The following is a 20,592-nucleotide window of genomic DNA, read 5'->3' on the forward strand; positions in this document are numbered from 1 at the left end:
GTAAAGCTAACCTTTGCCTGAGCAATGCCCCGCAGAAGAGCGGCACACATACAGTGAATGACAGCTTTAGCCAACAAGCCGTTCGTCTAAGTGAGGCAGGCTATCCGGATCACTAGCTGCAAGCAGTTGCAGAGTCCCTGCAGCAGAAAATGAAAACCAAGAACAGAAGGGGCTCAAAAGATACCGAGCTGGAGAAAAAAAAATTGGTAGTGCCCTAACTTCACGGCATTTCCCGTAACCCAAAAAAGGTAGCACGAGGGCATGGTGTGAAAGTGGCCTTTTCGGCTCCCTATAAGCTTTCAGGCCTGTCTTCAAGAATTTCCAAAAAAGGAAAGCAAGCTACCAATGGGCGCTCTCTCAAGCATACAAACAAGTTTGTGAATTGTGCTTCTCGTGTCATATATTATTCCTATCTCTTGTAGTAGGGTATATATGGGTCAAACTGGCAGATGCATGGATGACCCTGCATGTGAACTCACTGAAAAATGTGTCAGACCAAAATAAGCTCCCTCGTCACTTCAGAGAATGCGAAAACTGTGTTCCTGACTTTGACAGCATTTCAGTAATCTGAAAAGGAAACAGCAGGCAGGAAAATGAGCTTGTGGAGGCCTTTCACATTAGGATGCACGACATTGAAAAGTGCATTAGTGCTTTACTCACCAATAAAGGGGTTAGATTTTTAAGCAAAAGTGTGCGCATGTAGGTAGTAAGCGACATAAGTGAAGTTTTGCATGCCTCTGATTGTCAGCGCACTCGCAATACTGTGCTCTTGTAGGCGTTTGATATGCATACGTCATTTGATTCCTTGGCCGACTGCCTCTTCGAGTAAACCTTAGTTGCTGGTCCACCGCCGTCCCGTGTACTTCTTATGTTTCTGTACCCAAATGGTCACTATGCTAACCGGGTCGCATGCGAGAGCGTATCGCTGCCGACTTACCCGCGATGTCAACATTCGGCAACAGCTCTGCCATTACGACGACGCTTTCTGGAAAGCTTGAACTGTTAGTACTATAGTCAGTGCAAAGATGCAGCACTCGGCACTTTATTCAGGATTACACGCGCATATGACAGGTACGACAATAAACACAACAGACACAACACGTGCGATTAACGCGCGCGCGCGCCAATGCGCCAATTCTCAGTGTGCCCAGACCCCCAGACCACCGTGGCCCAGACCCAGAGCGCCGCTTGGAAGACGATTGTTTCGCGTCTTTTGTCCATTTGTTCCGTGTCTATTTAAATCCCTAAAAAATCTAGTCATAAAAGTGATTTAAATTATGCCAGGCATATTGAAAAGTTTTAATAAAGTGCTAATTAGTGCAACTGCAAATTTTCTAGCGTCACCGCAAACGGCGAACGGCTCTGCAGTAGCAATGATGGCGGCGTCCATGTGTTATTCGTGCATTGGTTTCGGCCAGAGGTGCGGATCGTTCCTTGGACATCGTTATTTCGCCTGATTTCGCCTTGATTTTGCTGATGCAGCACAGAAAATAATAGCAGTGCATTTCTTGTGGTCTCACTGTTTCTACATGGGCGTTGCGCGCATAACTTGTTGCAGAGCCATGCTTGCTGGTGTGCGGTGCGCCCAGCGACTTCGTGGTGCGAGGCCATGCCCATGGAGACTGCACTTTGCAAGACCGTTCTGTTCATCGACTGGCCAGAACTCCGACGAGCGGGGCGACGGGAGCGAACAGCCGGCCAAGAGCGAACAGCCGGCCAAGAGCGAACAGGCAGCTGATCAGAAGAAAGCAGCGCTGGACAAATTGTCGGCCCTGCTCTCCGATATGAAGGTTAGAAATATGAGTAGCGACTTCGGCTAACTTGTTGGCATGTATTCAACTTGAAAAATGATGAAAGAACGGGGCACATGATGAAAGGAGTTACAGAGCCCACTGCCGACTACTGAACAGCAGTCCCGAATAACAGCACTTGAATCTTATCGGCGAAGTGTCGCAGGTATCATGTAGCTTCTTCGTGTCTTTGCTCTTTCATCGTTTACTAAGTGAAGTTCAGAGGTACGCTAAATTGAGAAAGGTATGCTTCTTGATGCTGTGTCTCGTCAGTGTGCTGTTTCTTCAGAAGAGTCACATGACAGCAGACTCGTGTTTGACCTTAGGACCGTGTTATTGATCTGCTAATTCTTCTATGAACATTTCACAACTTCATAAACCAACCCTTGTGTAAGTACATTACGGAACGTCCATACTTCTAGAACAGCATTGCCAACATTCCCTTCTTACAAGCCGTAAACACACCAAAAGTTTATTCTCAGCCCACAGGTGGAAGTGCTGCTCCATTTGCTTCATTCTGCTCCGGCCTTCTCCAAAATGCAATATTGCTCCTAAGCTCCCTTGATGTTTTGCCATCAATGAATTGCGATCAAATTTAGCAGCACACGGGCTTTTGGCACACATTGGACCATTGTATTGCATGCAACAAATTTGTTCCTATGCAATTCAGTTTAGCAATTATGAGAATTGCAGCAGGGAGATTGCATATGTACTCACCATAAGGGCCGCTGTATTAACATTTTATGAACTAAAAAAGCATAGAGTATAATAAATGCTTGTTCGCAAATAAATTTAGAACGAGCCGCAAGCAACTGTAGGGAATTCAATGCGAAAATGTGTGCTCTTGACATAGCACCTTCTCCCAGCCTTTCGAATCACCAGTGGTGAGAGAAGCGAGAGCAGCTGACATCGCAAACTGTTATGAGCCGTTAGGAATCTTGTCTGATGATAAAGAAGTACACGACTTTTTCTAATGGTTATGGTTCTCCTGTAAAAAGAAGCAGGTACTTCATCATTGAGCCAAAGCATACTTGCAGCATTATTGGGGTGACGTTATGAAGGTGCCAGTCACAGAAATGTTTTCAAGAGTGTTAAAAAGCCATACAGGGCCTATTGCCAGTATATTGAAATAAGGAAGCCGCAGCATTGCACAAACAAAAAAATGAGGCATCACTGGCAGAAGGCTGAGAAGTGAAGAACCTGAAGGAGGAAAAGGCTAGCCTTCAGTGCTGCCTCCTCCCTGAAGGCACTACTGACCAGTGCTCAGAAATTGATAACAGAGGATCAGAAAAGATATGTGCAAGATAGAGAGCAGAAGTGTGCTGCTCATTGATGTGAACTCCAAACTAGTAGCAGTGCTCGAGCTCACTGTATGCTCCCCATTTGAATGTGTCAAAGCAAATTAGTCTAAAGTTTTTAGTGAAACTTAATCTTCAGATATGAAGTTTAGAAGCAAGCACTCCATTTGCTGCTGCTATGTTCCAAATTGTTTCTCTGGTCAGTTGTGTTATTATAAGGACCCATACATGTTTTGGCTCTTTTTTATGTCTTGTCAGAGATGCACGCATACTCGGAAAAGCATTCAGTGTTCGCTCATAAAAAGATCGGGGAAAAAAAACGGGGACAAAAGAACAGAAAACGACAGGACGTCCTGTCGTTTTATGTTCTTTTGTCCCCGTTTTTTTTTGTGCTGGTCTTTTTATGAGCTAGTATGAACCAACTGGCCCGAAGAGCTATTTTGATCATTGAATTTTGAATGAATCAAATCATTTTTCTTTGTATGTCAGGAAGAGAAATTTGCAATTATGATATGTGTTTTGCCGTATAAATGTGCTCCAAAACATGATTCGAATACTTCAAAACTCATTTTATAGTTTCCAAATTGCTTTATTACTGCTCCCTGAGCTACTTCAAAATGCTCAAGCCTGCTACCACCCCTGTCAGCCACATCCAAAGAAAACAAAGTTGCCATCTTGTTTGTAATTTCAAAGCACCGTCTTTTGAAATGATTCTAATAGTAATATGAGCACTTCTTAAGGAGCAGCCTTTGCTGATGGATAATACAGGCAAACCCTGCTTCACTTCTTTTTTTTTCCCTCTGCGGCACTGTGTGTACCAGCTGCATCTCCAGGGGCAACAGGCAGACAGTGTTCAACAGGCCTCGTGTGCTGCAGTTTAAGACATGCATGTGGCACCATCTGGAGCACCCAGTGGGGAAGTGCAGTTGTCTAGATCTAACGCCGCTGAAACTGTTGACATTGCACTCCAATCACATCGTGGCTTTCTGTGGGAGCAAATGCAAACTTCATTTGCAGCTGTGTTTCAAGCTGTCATAAGAGGTACAGGAATACTGCCAGGATGTCATTACTGGATGCCACCACCAATTCCCGTTCCGGCGTTTCCACCAATCAAATGACTCGTGGTCGGGAAGATAGCAACACCTCTAAACAACGTAAACTCGGGCTACGGACCCATGCTAGCATTTTGTGTATAAGGTTCAAATACTCCTTTTAGATCATCGGCATTTTTCGAAAGCTTTTGACAGAATCAACCACCTTGCTCGTATTGAAAAACTCTCCATTTGTGGTATTAGGGGCACAGCACTGAAGTTAACATCTATTTGAGTGATTGTCAACAATATGTTTCAGTCAGAGATTACAATTCAACATTCACAGAAATGTATCATGGTGTCCCGCAAGGAAGCATTCTAGGCCCTTTATTATTCAATATATGCATAAACAATATAGTAAAAGTAGGCCCTGAAGTAGACTTTGTTATTTACGCAGATAACACTAGTCTTTTTCGTTCAGGCACTGATGTTAACAGTTTAGTCCAGAGGGCCAATGAACTGCTGGAGAAACTTTATTCCTGGTCTCGTAGAAATGCACTACCAGTTAACATGAAGAAGACTAAGGCTGTGTTTTTTAGAGCAAAAAACGTCCAGGTCTCTGATTGTACGAGTTTACTCTTAGGTGGTAATCGGATTGAAATAGTCAGTGCAATGAAGACATTGGGAGTTATTTTGAATGAGCATATGCGTTGGGGTGACTGTACAAATTTACTACGCATTAAATTAGCTCGAGCTGTAGGTATAATCAGGAGATGCCAATGGATGCTTCCTGCCAAAGTAAAGCTTATCCTTTATAATGCTCTGTTTGAATCGCATACCAGATATTGCCACCTGGTGTGGGGTAACACTTCATATACTAAAATCCAGAAACATTTTACTTTACAAAAACAAGCCCTCAGAGCTATAGCTAATCTAGATAATATCCTACCCAAACATTATTTTTCAGGTACAGGATTATGCTAATAACCAGTCTACACGAATTTCGGGTTTTACATATTTATAAATCACAGCTTCACGACCAAGCCAATCATTTAATAAATATGACACACCTACACGTTAACCCAGTGCCTCATATAATAACAAGACACCATGAATATTGGTATGTGCCACGTCCAAGAACTAATTACGGACTTCAGTCTCTAAGTGTTGCCATCTCTACTGAATAAATTTGCGTTTACAAATGATTCCATTCGCTCCGTAACCGCCAATTACATCCGAAATCTGTTCCTTTATTGTGTTGTTTTGCGTGTTTGTGCAGTGCATTTTGTGAAAAGCTTTGTTGTTTATTCACTATCAGATGTTGATTTTTTTTTTTTTTTTTTTTTTTTTTTTTTTTTACAATTCATCGAATTTCAGTTGTTCGTTTATGAATGGCCCTAGAGTCTGTATATTGTAAGGAGCCAAGAGTGCTGACTTACATTTGTTGCGCGATGTCTGCTTTTCTTTTTTTTTTCTTTCTTTCTTTCTTTTCACCCAATCGCTAGCTGAAACGATATAGGGGTTGAGAGCTTCGTGAAGCCGCATTTGAGGCTTTCTTTCCTTTCTCCTCAGTCATGTATTTGACTGAAAAATAAACATTACCTTACCTTATCTGTTTTCACATAGGATGAAAGCAATGCAAAACAACAGGTAAAGAAAGAACATTGCATGCACCTGACTGTCCTGATTTGTTGCTCTGCATCAGTACACCTATGTTCACATCCCATAACATTGTTACGGACTTGAAGAAGTCTCAAGCAGAGCAAGGAGAAGGGAAGAAAATGGGGAGGAAAAAGGTTTGCACGCCCCAAAGTGGCAAACTGTTTGTGTGCCGAGGTTTAAAAGTGCCCCTTGTCAAAAGTGAGCAAAGGATTTTTTTTTTTTTTTTTTTTTTTGTCTTGTGTTTGGTTTATTTTGCAACACTCGTACACTTGGGGTATACATGTGTGCTGCACAAAAGCAGCTGAAGTTTCATTCTAAGACGCTAAGTCTGTCAGGAAGCAGACGTTTCACAACTTTCTGCCCTGCTTCACACAAGATGTACACAACTGCATCTCGCACGCACCGCATGCGAGATGGCACCACTTGTTCTAAGAGTACTAAAGAAACACTGTTGGGCCAGTTTGCAAGTGCAGTCTTCTCATAGAGTTTTCTGAGGTGAAATTTATGAAGAAGCAAACACATGCACATATGTGTGCCTTGTGTGCATCCAATTACCTGCAGAACAGGTACAGGCAAGTGATGGCAGCAATATATATATATATAGCACCTTTATGTGTAGATATAGCAGCATCAAGTGCCAGTCTCTGACTCATTCGACCAACTGAGAATTTCAGGTGATCCAAAACAATGCGACAGGGCATATTTGTTCTCGCAGATTGAGTCCATCGCAAGCACAGACCCTAACAGCATATCCTTCAAACTGGCCAAGCCTGGTCTGCCAAAGAAGCCAGCTTTGAAAGAAGAGTCAGAAAAGTGAGATTTTTTTTTTCCCCTATTGCCCAGCAATTGGTTCTTCTATTGTGTAAATAAACTGTGCTTCTGCAATGCCAAGTAATAGCAATCAACTTTGAAAACAAATCACCATGATAAGTCTCTTTGTTCTGAAATCATTTTACTTTTGCAAGTTTGAAGACATCCGATTTAGTTGATATAAAGGCAAGCCCGGCCTTTCTGCTGGACTTGCGGTATAAGCCAGCTTGTGCATGTAACATACATGGTATGTTCTCTTTTGTCACTGCCAAAAATATACATACTTGCTTGGAATCAGTTCTCCTTCTGGTATTTGTTCACTCCATTGTGAGTGCCACAATTAATTGCTGATTCACTATTAATTTCACTAGGAGTGCCACTCGTAAAAGAGTGACGAACAAAGGGACGTGTATACAATTTATTTCATTGCTGTGTGTGTACTATATTCACAGGTAGAGGAGCAGTCATCATTGTGGCACCATGCCTCTCCTAGTTAAAAGTGTATTTGAATGGAACTCTCACAAGTTGAAGCAGAGTTGATGTGCGGCTGTTTTGCTAGCTGGAGTTGTGACTTCCAGTTGTGAAATAAATGCGGATGCCACCACTTTCTTTTCATATAGTACCATATCAACTGGCTTAAGCCACTCCAAACGGTCTGCCGGGTTGCTACTGTTTTGAGGAACAAATTTTTTTTTTGCTGGTGATCACATTCTTCTGTTCAATAACCTGCTCACCCACATGCTGCCCTACTTGTTCAGTCTGCAATTTTCACCACTTAATCATTCATATATTCCCTTGCTTGAGTATAATTATGGCACCTCAACTCTGTAATGCTGCTAGTGGCTCGCTAATAGCAATTTAAAAAAAAACCTTGTTGGCAGAATGTGACTGCAATATTAAATGTATGTATAAGTTCATGAAAGAATTGGCTAAAAGCCGGAGTTCTTAAGTAGACTAGCACACATTGAAAAACAGTAATGTTCAGGCTTTACTCACATTTTTACTGGAGACGAGTGTTTATGGGAATGACATACGTCACTGTGTGACATTCTGTATCAAACTTGCATAGTGCGTGTGATGTGCATCGAGTGAACTGAAAAACACCTTGGCACAGCTGCCGAGTCAAAGAGGCTGTGCATGCATGAAACCAGAGCAGCTGCAAGCTAAATTCATGAAACCACACAACCTGAAAACCATTATTTTTTGCCTAGTGTCACATTTGAAACACTCGAATGAATGTACTTTGCAGGCGCATGCATGGCACACATGCTTACCAGTACTCTTGTGCAAAGTACCGGTTTTTAGGGCACGGGAAAAGTGGGGCAGTGTGACTTTGGTACAGCATGGTTAAGTTGGTTATAACCACCTCTGTTATCTCGCGGCTGCGTTGCAGGGCCCGTGGCCTGGGCAAGGCAGTTGTGGAGGCCGCAAGGAGCGTGGCAGCCAGCCTAGGCGGTGACACGGAGCGGACCGAATCGGAGCTACTGGCACAGCTTAGAACGCATGCAGAGGAGAGGCAGGGCAGCCAGCACGTTGACACAGAAGACAAGAATAGTTCAGCAACTCTGAGGTAGGATCTCGCTGGTGTGTGCTGCCTCATCTTGTCAACATTCAAAACTGTCAGATATGTTGCAGGTACCCACCATTTTATCTATGCACTTAATAAGGGGAAGTGGCTCAAGCAGATTGGTGCTGCTGAGCATAGAAATGTTGCTTGGTGGAAGCTTATCCTATATACACATGCATGCCCCTTGCAACGGGCACTTCAGTTTCAGTGCAGGACTTATGCATACATGCACTATATTTCACAAAGGTAGCCATGATATTCCTGGGAGCTTATGAGATCTCTCTACATGGAATATATATTACAGTAGTGCATAGATTGCATGGTGTGTCTTCATCTCGGGCTTACTGGGCTGGTATGCTGGTGTAAAGCACCACTGCTTCTAGAAACATGCGAACAAGGTCTGCATCTACCATTTACTGTCATTGAAGTGGGAGGGGGGGGGGGGGGGGGGTGGCCCCTCAAGGCATGCTTACTGCTGGACATAAGTAAATGTTCCCAAGCCTTCACATCACCTTAATTTAAGCAGCTGTGGAGTGAAAAGTGGACAGCCTGTTGTTGCTTGGCTTTTCAGTCTTTGTCTTTGCAGAAGGCAAAACAGTGAGATTATTGTGGTCATTGTCTACCAGCCATTATGCATTGCTGATTGCTGTGCATATAGTATCTTCTCAGCAGATGCTTTGTAATTGCAGTAAGCTCGGAATATCAAATACACATTGATTTAATAGTCCTGTAACTTGATTGCCGAATAGAAATAATTGTCGTGTAATGTGCCTCTTGTTTGACTTTTCCCACTTAATTGCATGATCTAATAACCATAGCCTTATAAGCCATTCATTACATACAATCTATATTTAACCTTACTGTTGACTCTGTTGTTTTCCTTATTGCACATTTGCATTGTGTCAGCATCAGCATTAAGTGCATGAAACACTTTTCCTCGCATTGACAGCCGTGTGATGGCTACTGCCACCCCATTCTGCCTCATGCAGCGTGCTTCCAGCTCTCACAAAATGCTTCAAAATGCGTGGGCATGCCAAGTGAATTGCTAAGCTTGCCATTGCCTCCATGCTACGTGTGTTGTCTGACAGGCTTCTGTGATTGCACTAAAGATAGTTCAAAATGGCTGCTGCCCTATTTTTTGTTGAAGAGATGTGCCTCTTAAGGTATTTTCTTCCCCTCATCTTAATGCTTTTTTTTGGGCCATAGGCCTCAGCCCTGTTGTTGAAACACTTAATGATTTCATACCCCACTATGAGTAGCCTGCTTATTCCTATTCATTTTAAGTAGAATGCTATAAAAGCTCATTGATATTTTCTTGATTCATACGATTTCCCGGTTTCGCACTTTCAATATCACGGTCAGTAAAAATGTAATGTTAATGCGATAGTGTTAGAGTCTTTGTTCTCCAGAAAATGCGGTGCAGTGTCACGACCACGCTTCATGTAAGTGGTAGTGACCGGGCACTCATTGGTTAGCGAGTTAAGTGGCGAGTTGTGAAGCTTTTGAACCATGGGGTGCTTACGTACAAGTTGGCTGATTCTCGGGGCCACTGCATGAAATCAATAACTCTACAACAGTCAGTTGCCACAGCAGCTTTTCTGCAGGACACTGATGCAGTAGGGTGAAACATGAAAAAAATAAAAGAGAAGGAAGAGAGTTTGGCTACTTTCGCCATTGCCGTCTGTGGACCAGGTATATATTGCGAAGCCCGTCAATGCCATATTTTCTGGTATATAAGACATACCCTCATATTTAGAGGCTTTCAACAAAAATATTTGTATGCAAGGTGCAGCCTTGTATAAGACACCTCAATTTACCCAGATTAGGGCAATAGCAATTGACTGTGCATGCTTGCCAACCATCGCAAATTGATCTGTGCCTGGAAGAAACTCATTTCATGCAAATGATAGGGAAAAAACAGGCAACTCTCTCATGCCTGAAAATACTCTCGCACAGTGAGAGCAGCAACACATTATTATTGCTCAAATCCTGAAAATATTTCATCAATGAATGTGCTATCAAAAAAAAGTGTGCCGATTTCTCGCAGCAGCGCTGAGGCATCTTCTTCTCGCTCATAATCATTGTGCTGATGGTTGCTGCACTCGGCCGTTTTGATGCATGCGGCAGAGCACGCGCAGAAAGTGGTGAACACATATGCCGTAGCCACTTAACAGTGTTTAAGTCACAACTGGGAAAGTGAGTTGGTTTGCCTTGACTTATCTTGCCAATGTGAGAAGGGCGCGGAGTGCAGATGCCTCTATCGTTTGGCATTTCATATTACTAATTCTAGGTGCCTGTGAGATGATCGAAGGTATTGTATTTGCAGAAGTTGCTACCACTACCGTTTCATGATAAAATTCACTTTTGAATGTTGCACACACAAAAAAATGCACCTAAGATACACCGTTGTGTAGGACAAATTGCGTGAAAAAAGAAACACTTCTTGTACACTATAAAATATGGTATGCATTCAAATGCGGATTTATTGCTTTTAGCATTAGTAAAAGAGCTGCTGAAACATTTGGCCAAAAAATAATAATCAATGTTTTTAATTAAATGAAATTCTCAATAAATGCATTTGCACCTCGTTCAATGTTTACCATTTTCAAAGTCATGTGGTTTGGATTGTGCTTTTTGCAGGACAACGCAATCTGTTCACATTTTGCTTTCCATATGTATATATCAGCAAGGTTTTATTGTAATTTTGGAGTAACAAGTACCCTAAAACCCGCATATATAGTATGAGGTGTAATTTTGAGACAGCAAAAAGGGGAAAAAAGGTTTTCATCCTCATATAATACAAGTGTGGAAAGGAGTAAAGACATTTATTTGCTCTACATTTCGTGATTGCCCCACAAGGCATACGCACTCTGCGCTTTCGCGTCCAACGCCACCCTGCACCAGGCATCGCGAATAGTGCCACACACCTTCTTGTGCTGGTGCTGGTTCACTCCCCCTCTCTCGCACCGACACGCTAAATCGGAGAATTTCAAGCACCATGAGAAGAGCAGCTCATATTCACCCCGGCAACGACAGAAGCCACGTGGTCTTGAGTCTGTTCTAAAACCAGTAGGCCGCTTCCAGCTTGGACGCGGGGTGGCATTGTTGTCCGGTGTATTGTTTGCCAAGAGTCCTTTGCTAAAGTCATCTTTCTCATACCTCTAAATACGTTCAGTATTTTGCATTTCTCGAAGCCACAATGGACGCGCTCCTTAAGAATGCTGGTAAAGCGTACGTGATCATAGCTGGAGAGGCCCGTGCAGCGGGCCCAGTGATCCTTTTTCCACCTTTACACAGTACGAGCTGCGATCGACCTCCTTCTAATTGCAGATGTGTATGGGCACCGTGGTCACAAGGATCACGGTATTGGAAAACTTGTTTTTCCAGCTTCCATAATCACAGAGTCAACGTGGTGAAACCAGAACCATTTGAAACAGTCATCCAATGGCTCCGCTAGATTGCGCCTCCTCCAGCTGGAAGCCTGATACTGATAGCACTAAGAATAAGGAGGCTGGAACTGTGAATTTAGATTGAAATTTTTTCAGATCCGCCTATGAGGCAGAAATCTGATATGATAAAATTGGGAAAAAAACCTCATATTTACATGGGTTTCTATGGTAGTTTGCACTGGAATTGGTAGGTGGCCTGGGAATGCACTAGAGTGGCCACTTGGGCTTTCTGTGGCATTGTGCTTGTGGTATGCCTGTTGCTGCTGTTGTAATGGCGGTAAGGACAGCCAGGATCGTTATCCTCCATTGTTTTCTGGATACATTATGCTTATGGCAGAGCGTTTGGATTGAACTGATGCCTGTCTTTTCATTATTGTTTGCCCTTGTCAGCCAATATTTACTATATTGTAGTATTTGGGTTAACCTACCGATAAATTTTGCATATATGTGGGGTTTTACGGTAATTTCAAAGGGTTTGCAACAGTTGGAAAGTGCCCAGATGCTTTCGAAAATTGTCATGCATAGAACTAATACATTTCAGATATTTTTGATGGACTACAGGTCTTTTCTTTCAGTCACAATAATTATGCTCGACGAAATATTGTGGTAGCACACAGCTGCTTGACTATAATCGTACTTTTGACGCTTCTCAATACTGCTGCTTCAACATTGAAAGGTCTTCTGGCTCATTCGTGTGCATTTTGTGCAGTGACCTGTTTGTTGGCATGAAGATCGAGCGCAAGAAGGCCAAGCAGGGAAGGCGAGATGGTGCCTACTCGCGCGGGCATCGCGACCACGACCTTGGCCTGACCCGGAGTGAGTTCCTGCCAGGCACCATTGACGCACTGTCCCAGCAGGTCAGCATGGACACAAAGGCTGCTTCTCGAAGGCAGGCAGTGGCCGGTCAGCAGCGGTGAGTTAACCGTGCCGTCAAGTGTAACGGGCTGATCCAGATGTAAAACCTCGTTACGTCGTTAATTTGGAAGTTCAGATAATTCAGATTGTCATTGGACTCCTACCAAATGCTCCATGTAAATCAGTGGCATCAGATGTTCAGTTATTCAGACTTCAGATGTAATAGCCTGTGGCAAAAAAATGTACATTTATATTTGTTTGTTACCAGTGTGAAAAAACTAACTTTTTGTACACATTTGTCTTTGTGGTTACGAATTTTCGGGGTAATTTTTTGCAAGAGCATGAGCTAATGAGATATTCAGGTGCCTTAGCGAAGTTTTTGAGCTCTTGACTTTGACTTCATCGTGCCAGGAAGTCTGGAAAGTGGTTGATGTGCTGCTTATTTTTAGCCACAGGGAAGGAAGTACAGAGAGTGCCTTCACTCTGAATAAAATCTGGAAGAGAATTTCCTCCGTATTCCAGTGAGGGATTGCGTGAGATGCTAGGAAAAGAGCAAGTGGCATTGCTGGCCTGCAGATCATGATGGAATTGAGGGCATTCATGGCTTCTGCTAGACAGCACTAACATGCTTCCTTGCAAGCTAAAAAAAAAAAAAAATGTGCAATCTGAAACTGTGAAACACCAACCAACTGAAATCATGGTCTCAGTAAAGAAATGGAAGAGTTGAAAAAAGAAAAAGACAGCGAGGAGATTTTGCCAAATTAAATACTTCAGCAAACGCACTGAAAAAGCAGATGCTAACAGTGACTTGATTTTACAGTCAAACAGCAATAAAGACAGCTAAACAATAGACGAAATGTATCAGCATCAGTGCTTGGCTTGAAAAAGGCATTTTGTGAAAGGGAAAACCGAAAACTAAATGAACTTCCGTGTTTTCATTAAAAGAATTTGAGCAACAAAAGGTACACTTGTGAAGTGTAGAAAGCAATGCTTTGATGAAGTGTTTCATTTCTTGGTCCTTGAAAGAAAAAAAAGTTTCTCAGAGCTTGAAAGTCCTTGAAAATCCTTGAATTTCATGTCCGAAAACTGGCATGAAACCTGCAGTCAGCACTTCATGACACTGTGATGCCATCAACCTCTCGACCAGTCAGGAAGCTTCCTGACACCGGCGGGTTCTCTAATGCTATTACATTAACACTGCGTTTGTATTGCGAGAAATGGCATCTGGGTCTACAATGCAGTGTTTTTTTGTTTTTTTTTTATGATTACCATTAGCTGAGTGACGTTGATTAAGTCTCACTATGACCACAGTGGTAGAGATTGGCGGCCATAGCAGGCTTCTAAACAATTTTCCATGATGGATGAGTCAAAATGTGACGGTAGGTTGGAACATAGCCAGCTTCTGACTCTCCCATTCCGAGTATCACCTGGATGCTGCAATATTGGGGATGAAAGTCTCTGGGCTGCACGTCCGGCGATTTTGGATGAGTAGCTTGGTGTTAACGAATTATCACCTTATTTTTCTAGCACACATTAAAGAACTAAAGTCCACTTTCACATCAAGAAGCATGGTCCGAGTCAACTGGCTGATATGGAAAGTTATGCGCCTTGGTTGCATTTGCGTGGACCCTGATAGTACCATATGTAGTTGTAAAGATATGTGTCAGATCATCTCCGTTTATTTCATCGGTAGTGTATTGAATCGCTTCCAGCAGCTTGTCATTACAATTTAATGTTGAAGCTGATATGTTGAAATTAACGTAGTATACTGCTAAGGCATTGAAAAGTTAATTTCAATTCACCTTGCCTGATTGCCCTGGTTGGTCATCGCAGGAGATGTTTGTTTATTTTTATTCTACCAGTATATTTTCATACTAGGAGCTCAAAGGCTTTTCTTCTGAACCAGGTTGTGGGGTAATCGTACCATTCTTGGTGGTCTTTGGAATGGAAGGGCTAGAAGTTCCTCTTCAAGAAATTACGAACTTACGAACAAGCCATGCAGACCAGAAAGAAACAGCTTGGGCTGTTAACTTCTGACTAAATCTGTATATATTTGTGTGCTGCTACCTGCATTTTTTGGAACATTTGCATATAATATATATACAATGTTCTGCAACTTTATCAGAACCATTTAGAAAAATTATTTCGCTTCAACTGGAAGCATGTTTATGGTGAAACCATGCAGCACGCTGCCGCATTGTTGATCCTTTTGTTGTCTAAGTCTTACAGTGGTGCTTCCCTGGTTTGGCCCCACATGTTGGCAAACCATAATCGTCTGTGACGAGACTGAAGGAACAAAATTCGCAAGTGCTAAAATCCGGTGGAGGGCAGGAGTGGCGCCATCTAGCATGTTTACAAAAACATGCCATGCTTGCCTGGATGCTTTAGAACCGCAGCACTTTCCTCCAGTGACGCCAGATTGCACCACAGCTGCGTTTGGCCAAACACTCAGCAGTTGTTGTTGTTGTTGTTGTTTTCTTCTTAATCTCTTAGTAGATGGTTCTGCTTTTTCATCATGCGTGGCCAAGCCAAGTAAGCATCATGGTCAAACTTAACATAACAAAATGGTCAACACCCTGCAAGCCTTATGCACTGTTTGAGCCCAAATGAGCCTCTGTTTGAGGCGGGAGAATTTTTGAAAACGGTTCTAATAAAATTGCAGAACACTGTATATAGTCTGGTTCTGCAAAGCCACCACTGCACAAGGTTAGAGGAAAGCAGCTGCTCAGTTGTACAAAACCGGCCAAAATAATACGGAGCACGCCTCACCGATAAAAGCGTTTGTCATACATAGCGTATCAAATACACTGAAGTGTATTGTTCATATATTTGCACATAACGTTGGTGCGCTCTCGCATGGACCTAAGTAACCACCATACCTTTTCAATGGAACATTTGAGAAAATCTAAAATACAGCATGCTCGCTCCGCATTATTTTGGCCGCACCTGTACATGACTGTTCACAAGTAGGCACAGGTTGGTGAGCAGACTTTTTTTGATGGGGGTTCCCTGGCATACCCACCTCCAGTAGTTTCACCTGAGGCCGCCACGTAGCAGGTGCCATTAACTATGCTGATAATGTGCGTGGGAAGGCTTTTGCAGAATTTGCAAAATTTTGCCAATTTAAGTGGCTGGTTTCATGGTAGCTTTTTTTCTTTGTTTGTGCTTATGGCAAGCAGCGTTGAAGAGAAGTTGGACTTTGACACGGACAGGCGGCTGGGCATCTTTTCCAAGGACATCGAAGAAAACACAGGTATGCCCGGCATCTGGCTGTTATACAGTAAAACTCCGGTGAAAAAATTTGTGTCATCAAAACACAAAAAAAATAAGTACTCAGAAGCATGGGAAGTTCAATCGCATAGATCTGCACGGTCGTGCAGTCACAGCTCGCCACTCGCAGCGCACACAGTGCATCAGGCGATCGTGATGTCAGCAATGTGCGAGCCGCGAGCCTCCGCGGACTTCTCGTGGCGCGTACAGCACGACACGAGATGGCGACGTGCCAGCCATGCGGCGCCACACACTACTCGCGATGCGTACAGCGCGATTAGCGGTCGCGAAGTCTACGGTGTGCAGCTCGTGTGCGCCAGCCACGTGCGACACCAACTACTACTCACGGCCGCGCACCGCTGCAACCTTTTTTGCGGCATGGATAACAATCGCGATGCCGGCGATGTGCGGTCTGCCTGCCTCCGCACACTTTTTTTTTTTAACATACTTCTCGCGGCTCGTACAGCATGACAGGAGATGGTGACATGCTGGCCGCGCAACGCCGCGTATTCTGAACATCCGAAATTTTGCACATTGCACTCAATGCACTTCATCCAGGAAACTTCGTGAATTCACATCATCCTGAAAAATTCGGATCAACCAGATTCGTATCACCGAGATTTTACTGCAGTTGTTTGACTGAACACTCGCCATCTCAGCTGGAGGAGCTTCTTTAAAAAATATTTTCAGAAATATTTAGGGATAAGAGAGTTTACTCAGACAATTTGACTGAAAGAGCAGCGGTGTCAAATTTCAAACCAACATCTTTCTGCTTGATATAGATGTGGTGTTGATTCATGGTACACAGTTAACCACATTGGAGTAAAATCCGAGACCTGGAGATCGGTTCATCATTATTGAACTTTGTTAAACTCTGCTAAAAACACTTGTATATTTTCCTAGCAGTGGAGAACAAAGAAATTAATTAATGTTATTTCTTCTTTTCTTGGTACACTAAAGCAGCGCTGTGCTCTCTGTTTTGGCTATCTTAATTTTTTTTATAGTAGGTGTTCTCGTCTTTTAAAGAAGCATACCTTCAGTGGCATCTACTAAGGCAAAAGTCAGGCTAATTTAACTGTCCTCCATGGCAGCTTTTTATGGCGATGGAGCTGAAGCTACAGAGTCAAGACACACTGTTTCTCTCTATACAGCGGCATCCTTTACAGCCTGAGTCAAGTGGATTTGGGGCAATAACCTGCCTTCCTAAGAAGGTAGTTTGTCTATACACTCTTTAAGGGCTGCACTTCTTTTTACATTCCGATTAGTTGCAGCCTTTACATGGTACCGGGTAGGAAAATAAGTTTTTCTCACTACTGTGCAGCCCCAATTAGTGACCTCTTTTTATGTGGCAACACGCATGCTTATAATGAATTAGCACAGTTCCGAGGAATTCCTCAAATACATCAAGCAATGAATGACTGGCGCATGTTAACCATTGGGTGAAGTAAAACAGATTTGTAACAGTTGTTTGAATCGCTGAAAACGTCACGTTATCAAGACTGGTAAGATCCGGTGCTTGTGACAGTTTACTGTTTGAAGAGTGCTTCGTACCCTCAACCCACGGCCATCGGTATGGAGTGGCCTTTGCCTGGGCTGCCTTTCCACGCGCATCGCTGTTGAACATCTCGGGGAAATCAGTTATAGGCTCATTTATAATATGGTGTTTTTTTCCTCATGGCAGACTAGCGGTGAGGATAAATATCTTATAATTAACTGTGACTGGATTCAAAGGAGCTTCGCTGCGGCATCGACACAAACTACGTTAGGCTTAGCGACACCAGGCACTTCTCAGTTGTCATCTGTTAGCTCCCATCGGAACATACCATGCAGCAAAAATTTGCACACTTGGAGCAGTTTTCTTGGTTGACATTTTCTTTTGCAATTACAGGCTGTCAAATTGAGGATGCAACTCTTATATGAGTATACAGGGTGTCTCACATAACGTTAACCAAAGGTTGCAAAAAAAAAGTTGTGTGCAGCAGCTGGATGCAGTTGATGACATCCTATTTCCTGCCATATGGCGCTGTTTAGAGTATATTTAGTGCACCTAACACTAGAGACCTAAATGAAACACCTAAATGAAAAGTTAACAGATGCTGGACAATTGGCCAGCTGATAGCACTTGGAATGTCCGCTACTGCCGCTACTGCCTTGTTTATGATCAGATGACAAGGACAGTTTTTCCCTGGAAATTTTAAGCTACTCACTGTTCCCTGAAGCATTCTGTGTTTGTGGTTGTGTGCACATATAAATATTGCAAGATTGTAGTAAAAGTGCATTGCTCCCCTGCTCACATCTTATTGCCTATAGCGTCATGATATGTTTGATGCATTATAGCTCTGCTTGCAGTCCAGTGCCCTCGTTGCCCTTCGTGCAACTATTTCCTTATTGCATCATGGAATCATTGCAAGGCGTTTTATTTTTCCCTTTGTTGGTCCAAAAGTTTGGTTGGACATCATCAGCAGTACAGTGAGTGGGACAGCAACCATCAGGGAAAAATGCTGGGAAGGATTGGGATAAATGTTTGCACGGCGTAGCAAGAATGTAGGCTGCCTACTACACTCCCAACCACTCACCCCCTGTCACTTGGATGTGCGCAGATGTGCCACAGCTGAATACGTGGGAAGCACTGCAGAGGAGGGAGCTAGATCTGCTGGTGACACCGCCACCCAAGAACGCCTATGAGGAGATGATCCTTTGGACAGAGCAGGGGAAGCTCTGGAAGTTTCCCATCAACAATGAGGCAGGTCAGTGACACTGACTTATACCTGCCCTTTGAAAATTCGAAATGGCGAGGAAAAAATATTTTACAGTGAACCCATTCCTTTTCATCCAACATAGGTTTTAGGTGAGACTGCCTTTGTTGACTTGTCCTGTAAAGGAAGCAGATATTTTCATAAAATTTTACATTTAATAAATTATAGCCCAGTAATTACAAAAAAAGTGATTTGTGCATAGCAAATGATAGCCATAGCTTCATATGTGCCACAAGACTAAACAAAACCAAAATGTGGCTTTCTCACATGCCTCATATGTTATGCACACAGCACGCTCTACTCTTTGCTGCATGTTTTGCTTTCTCATGTTAACCCAACCGCTTATGTAAAACCAGGGGGTCTTTAAGGAAATAAAAATAAATTAAATGAAATTTTAGTTGCGTGATCTTTCACCTGTGGGAAATGAAAGACATTGAGACACCTTCGTGCCAACTCTTCTGCAGGCTTGGATGAAGAGGCGCAAGTGAGCTTCGTGGAGCATGTGTTCCTTGAGGACCTGATCACAGACTTCCCAGAGCGGGGTCCCATTCGCCACTTCATGGAGCTGGTCCTGGTGGGCTTGTCCAAGAACCCACACATCTCAGTACAGCGCAAGCATGACCACATTGACTGGTTCCGCCAATACTTCCGTGCCAAGGCCGACTTGCTGCGGGCATCAGGAGCACTACCTGAAGACAAGGAGTACTTCTACCTGGGTCAGGACGAAGAACGCAGCAGTATTGAGGCCAGCTGAAGGGTACTCTAGTTGGACATGTGATCACCCTTCATGCAGATGCCAGTGGATTCACGTAAATGACCTGTGTGGGTGCGGCAAAGACTGAAGTCAGTCACTTTTAGGTGAAATTGCTGTGCGGTTTTCTGCTGATAGGCTTGTGCATAGCTCCAGCATTTGTCTTCCTGCAAGGTCGGTTGCATTGAATGTACTTAAGTTACCCATCATGCCACTCGCTTGTAGAATTAAAAGTGGTAGTAGGAAAGTGCATTTCTTCATGAAGACTCAGGACTACGGGAAATGGCATCTGAAACACACGCCTACAAACATTTGTAATATGAATTGACAAGAAAAATAAGGCAATCCTGAATAAACATTGACATGCCATCAAATGCAATCTCTGTCATTCAGAATTTTGCTGCCACTGGTCAAGCCACAGACATGGTGTTCTCTATCCTAGTAAACCTTACCAAACACAAAGCCATAGAAGGCAAGAAAAAGTTCTAGAAGATGATTTTTGGTCAAATAATAGTGTTAATACATTTCAATCTTGTCTGTGGTAGGTATGTGAGCTTCTTCAGACTTATCGAAAGGTCTGTATTTACCTCTTCTTTTAGTTTAACTCTTTCAGGCCCATCAAAAGGCAGATGATTGTGAGAGGCTTCGGAAAAATTTATTTTATAAACATAGTAGATTAGCATTATACATAGCATGAAAAACACCTTCTAGTGCAAATTTTTGGGGAAACAAATCTTAAAAAGTTTAAAAAGAATATATATAAAATAAGAAACTAATAAGTAATTTGGAATAGTATACATAATGTAACAGAATGCCTCCTTTTTCCTTTAAAAAATATGGCTTGCATTTGTTTAACTTTCTCTTTTTGGTATTCGTTCTTTCAGAAGCATGGAATGGGTAACTGGTTACAATGGAGGGTATTGAAGAAAGTCTAATAAATAAAATATTTACATGATTCTGCTATAGCATACACTGAAATGCAGCTGTTTAAACCAATGGTTCTCGGTCATGAATGCGTCGGGGACTCTTTGTGGACCATTGGAAGCGATGGGTACCCCTCCTGGCAGTGATGGGATTTAAATTAACATCTGGAACGAAACAGGTGCCTTTTTATTAATTCCAAGCAAAAAAAAAAAAGTGTCATGTCTCTTCAAGGCAGCTTGTCAATATGTGGTGTGACAACATTCATTTTGTTTCAATATTCACTTTTTAAGTATGCATGCCGGGAAAAAAGCTTGTTTGCATGCCTACGTCGTAGAAAACTGCAACAAAAGCTTTACAGCCATCTCATGGAGCAGGGAGAACATGTATGCTGTCCCAACCAGAATATCCCAAGCTTACTGTAGTAAGCTT

The 20,592-nt window shown here is 42.8% G+C and overlaps 2 protein-coding genes across 2 annotated transcripts in view; one reads left to right on the forward strand and one right to left on the reverse strand.

Annotated features, from left to right (window-relative positions):
* Positions 1 to 1,153, reverse strand: part of spel1 (DNA mismatch repair protein spel1) — a 122,422-nt gene extending 121,269 nt beyond the window's left edge. The window contains exon 1 of the mRNA XM_084598698.1: positions 938 to 1,153. Within this exon, the coding sequence (XP_084454824.1) occupies positions 938 to 971 (34 nt within the window). The 5' untranslated portion in view covers positions 972 to 1,153. The remainder of the gene's footprint in view (positions 1 to 937) is intronic.
* Positions 1,154 to 1,265: 112 nt separating this feature from the next.
* On the forward strand, positions 1,266 to 19,618 carry mRpS31 (mitochondrial ribosomal protein S31). The gene is made up of 8 exons (XM_084598710.1): positions 1,266 to 1,420; positions 1,559 to 1,790; positions 6,497 to 6,594; positions 7,985 to 8,161; positions 12,317 to 12,520; positions 15,642 to 15,715; positions 18,333 to 18,479; positions 18,953 to 19,618. Exons 1-8 carry the CDS (start codon positions 1,278 to 1,280, stop codon positions 19,240 to 19,242), a joined length of 1,365 nt encoding a protein of 454 aa, XP_084454836.1. The 5' UTR covers positions 1,266 to 1,277; the 3' UTR covers positions 19,243 to 19,618.
* Positions 19,619 to 20,592: the final 974 nt, after the last annotated feature.

Source organism: Amblyomma maculatum, chromosome 1 (genome assembly GCF_055883805.1).
Source record: "Amblyomma maculatum isolate TAMU_Amacu chromosome 1, ASM5588380v1, whole genome shotgun sequence".
NCBI lineage: Eukaryota > Metazoa > Arthropoda > Arachnida > Ixodida > Ixodidae > Amblyomma > Amblyomma maculatum.

Bases quoted from the DNA above. Each gene is read 5' to 3' on its own strand.
- mRpS31 (XM_084598710.1), top strand. From the start codon at position 1,278: ATGCCAGGCATATTGAAAAGTTTTAATAAAGTGCTAATTAGTGCAACT. The intron at 6,595-7,984 runs GTGAGATTTTTT...GCTGCGTTGCAG, and splicing joins TTGAAAGAAGAGTCAGAAAA to GGCCCGTGGCCTGGGCAAGG. The intron at 8,162-12,316 runs GTAGGATCTCGC...CATTTTGTGCAG, and splicing joins AATAGTTCAGCAACTCTGAG to TGACCTGTTTGTTGGCATGA.